The 3,141-nt window shown below is 47.8% G+C and overlaps 1 protein-coding gene across 1 annotated transcript; it reads left to right on the top strand.

Moving 5' to 3' along the window:
- Window positions 1-1,810: 1,810 nt before the first annotated feature.
- Window positions 1,811-3,077, top strand: LOC102015352 (olfactory receptor 10G3). The gene has a single exon (XM_005412125.2). The coding sequence runs from the start codon at window positions 1,970-1,972 to the stop codon at window positions 2,909-2,911; it is 942 nt and encodes a 313-aa protein (XP_005412182.1). The 5' UTR covers window positions 1,811-1,969; the 3' UTR covers window positions 2,912-3,077.
- The last annotated feature ends 64 nt before the right edge of the window (window positions 3,078-3,141 follow it).

Here is a 3,141-nt window from a genome sequence, read left to right as displayed (position 1 = left end):
TGGTTTGTTTCACTCAACATAATGGTCTGTAATTTCACCCATGTTTTCATAAAGGACAAGCTCTCCTTTTTAAAGGTTGAATAGTATTCCTGTGTGCACATGTACCATATTTTCTTTATTCATTGATTTATTGGATTTATTCCATATCTTGGCTACTGTGAATAATGCTGCAATGAATAAGGAAGTACAAACACCTCCTTGATATACTGATTTAAATTCCTTTAGATATATACCCAAAAGTGTGAGTGCTGGGTCATATGGCAATTATACTTCTAGTTTTTTTGTTTTTTGTTTCAGAAAACCCCATCCTGCTTTTCATAATGGTCATACGAATACACATTCCTACCAAGTGGGCAATTACTTCCTTTTTTCACTGACATTTACTCTCTCCCCTGAGTTGCTGTTCTTTGCTGTCATTGACTGTTCAAATGCAGTATTAGGGGTTGAGCCCAGGACTTCCAGCACACTATGCAAGCACTCCCCCACTGAGCTCCTCCCCCAGCCTGCTTTCCTGTTTTTGATAACACCAACCTAAGAGACATGAGGTAACATCTCATTGTGGCTTATATTTGCATTTCCCTGGCAACTAATGATGTTTGGCATTTTCCACAAACCTAACAATGATCTGTGTGTCTTCTTTTGAGGAATATCTATTCAAATCCTTTGCCCAGCTTTTAATCAGTTGCTTCCTTGCCAGTTTTATACATTTGAGACATCAGCCCCTGATCAGATAGTACAGCCTGCACTATTTTCTCCTTGTAAGTGGGTTGTCTCTTCAGCCTATTGTTTCCCTTGATCTACAGAAGCTTTTTAGTTTGGTGCAATCCATCTGTTTTTTTTGTTACATGTGCTTTCAGGATCACACCCAAAAACAAATCACTGCCCAAAACACAATGTAACCAGGCATGGAGGTGCACACCTGTAATTCCAGCAGGGGAGAGGCAGAGGCAGGAGGACTGCCACAAGGTGGGGGCCAGCTTGGGCTACATAGTGAGTTCAAGACCTGCATGAACTACATAGTGAGACCCGGTCTCAAAAAAAAAAGGTCTCAAAAAAAAAAAAAAAAAAAAAACTCTTCCACATCAAGAGCTGTTTGCTCTGCTCTGGCCCCTCCCCTCCTCTTTCCTGGTCATCCTGGCTTTTCCTTTAATCTCTGACTTCTCGCTGAAACCATTCCTCTTCTATTCCTTCCCTTCTCTCTTCTTTTACCATATCTTAAAGTTTACAAACAGAGCAAATGAAATGCACAGCACCAAGCACTCACCACAGTGCACGGTGGGCCAGTCCTCACTGTGCTTACAGTCTCACAGCCTCCCAGGGATCCTCTCAGAGCTGTAAAGAACACGAAGAAAATATCGGCACAGTGTCGAGCAGTGCCACACACACACTTAGCCACATAATCAAAATGCTACTTCATTCTCTCTGCAACAAAGGAGAAAAAGAAGTTTCCTCATTTCCTTTCTGCTATCCCGCCCTTGTAAGCATTTGTCCTGCAGTGATGTAATGAGCCAGTGATCTCTGGAAGATTCTGAAATGGCAGAGTGTCCAATGCAGCAAAGGTCCTTTCCCATCCAAGTGATGTTTCCAGAAAATCCTGACCTGCTCTAAACAATCGTCAGTGGTTATTTTCTAAAGATTACTGGGAAGTCCTCGGGGTATACGACTTTTTCTAAAGGTCCAGACAGTAAACAGGTTTGTGGGCCAGATGCAACCTCTCCTCTCTGCCATCACAGTTCCAAAGTACTATGGACCGTGGGTAAGTTAAGGAGCACGGGGGCATTTCAATAAAATTTTATTTACACAACTCCGATAAGAGAAACCCATTTCCCCTATATTGGTCATCAGAAACAAACCTCCCTGCCACTGCCCCTGCTGTCCACAGTCTGCTTCTCTAGCTGTCCCTCACGTCCCCCACACCTCTATGCTGACGCCTGTTTTGTCCGTTCTCTAGGTAAGATCTCCCCAGGAAATGGAAGGAATCAACTACACACTGCTGAGTGAGTTCATCCTGACCGGCATTCCCTGCCCACTCAGGCTACAGGCGTTCCTTTTTGCGTTCTTTTTGCTAATCTACATCCTGACCCAGCTGGGGAACCTGCTAATCCTGGTCGCTGTCTGGGCAGACCCGCAACTCCATGCCCGCCCCATGTACATCTTTCTTGGTGTCCTCTCCGTCGTGGACATGGGCATCTCCTCCATCATCGTCCCTCGCTTCATGATGAACTTCATTCTAGGCATCGAGCCCATCCCATTCGGCGGCTGTGTGGCTCAGCTGTATTTCTATCACTTCCTGGGTAGCACGCAGTGCTTCCTGTACACCTTGATGGCCTATGACAGGTACCTGGCCATCTGCCGGCCCCTGCGCTACCCCGTGCTCATGAGTGCTAAGCTGAGTGCCCTGCTCGTGGCTGGGGCTTGGGTGGCCGGCTCCTTCCATGGAGCTCTCCAGGCCGTTCTAACCTTCCGTCTGCCCTACTGTGGGCCCAACCGGGTAGATTACTTCTTCTGCGACATCCCTGCGGTCTTGCGGCTGGCCTGTGCTGACACCACAGTCAATGAGCTGGTGACCTTTGTGGACATCGGGGTGGTGGTTGCCAGCTGCTTCTCCCTGATCCTCCTCTCCTACATTCAGATCGTTCTGGCGATCCTGAGAATCCGCACAGCGGACGGGCGGCGCCGGGCCTTCTCAACCTGCGGAGCCCATGTAACCGTGGTCACGGTGTACTACGTGCCCTGTGCCTTCGTCTACCTGAGGCCTGAAACCAACAGCCCCCTGGACGGGGCGGCCGCTCTGTTCCCCACAGCCATCACTCCTTTCCTCAACCCCCTCATCTACACTCTGAGGAACCAAGAGGTAAAGATGGCCCTAAAGAGAATGTTAGGAGGCCCAAGGACCAAAAGCGAGATTTGAAAGTGTCTGTCTCCCACTGGAGGAACCTTCACATTTACAGTTTGCTCTATTTGTTTTCTTTTTTTTTTGGTACCAGGAATCAAACTCAGGACCTCACGCTTTCCAGGCCGGTACTGCGCCGCTGACCTACGTCCCGGCTAGTTTGTTCTAAAGTTTGGTTTTCAGCCTGCTGTTTCGTTGTTATTGTTGTTGTTGTTTCTCCTCCTCCTCCTCCTCCTCCTCCTCCTCCT

Source organism: Chinchilla lanigera, unplaced genomic scaffold (genome assembly GCF_000276665.1).
Source record: "Chinchilla lanigera isolate Chin_1 unplaced genomic scaffold, ChiLan1.0 scaffold00149, whole genome shotgun sequence".
Lineage (NCBI taxonomy): Eukaryota > Metazoa > Chordata > Mammalia > Rodentia > Chinchillidae > Chinchilla > Chinchilla lanigera.
This window is presented reverse-complemented; position numbering and strand designations above follow the sequence as displayed.

Coding starts and splice junctions, on each gene's coding strand:
- LOC102015352 (XM_005412125.2), top strand. CDS start 1,970: ATGGAAGGAATCAACTACACACTGCTGAGTGAGTTCATCCTGACCGGC.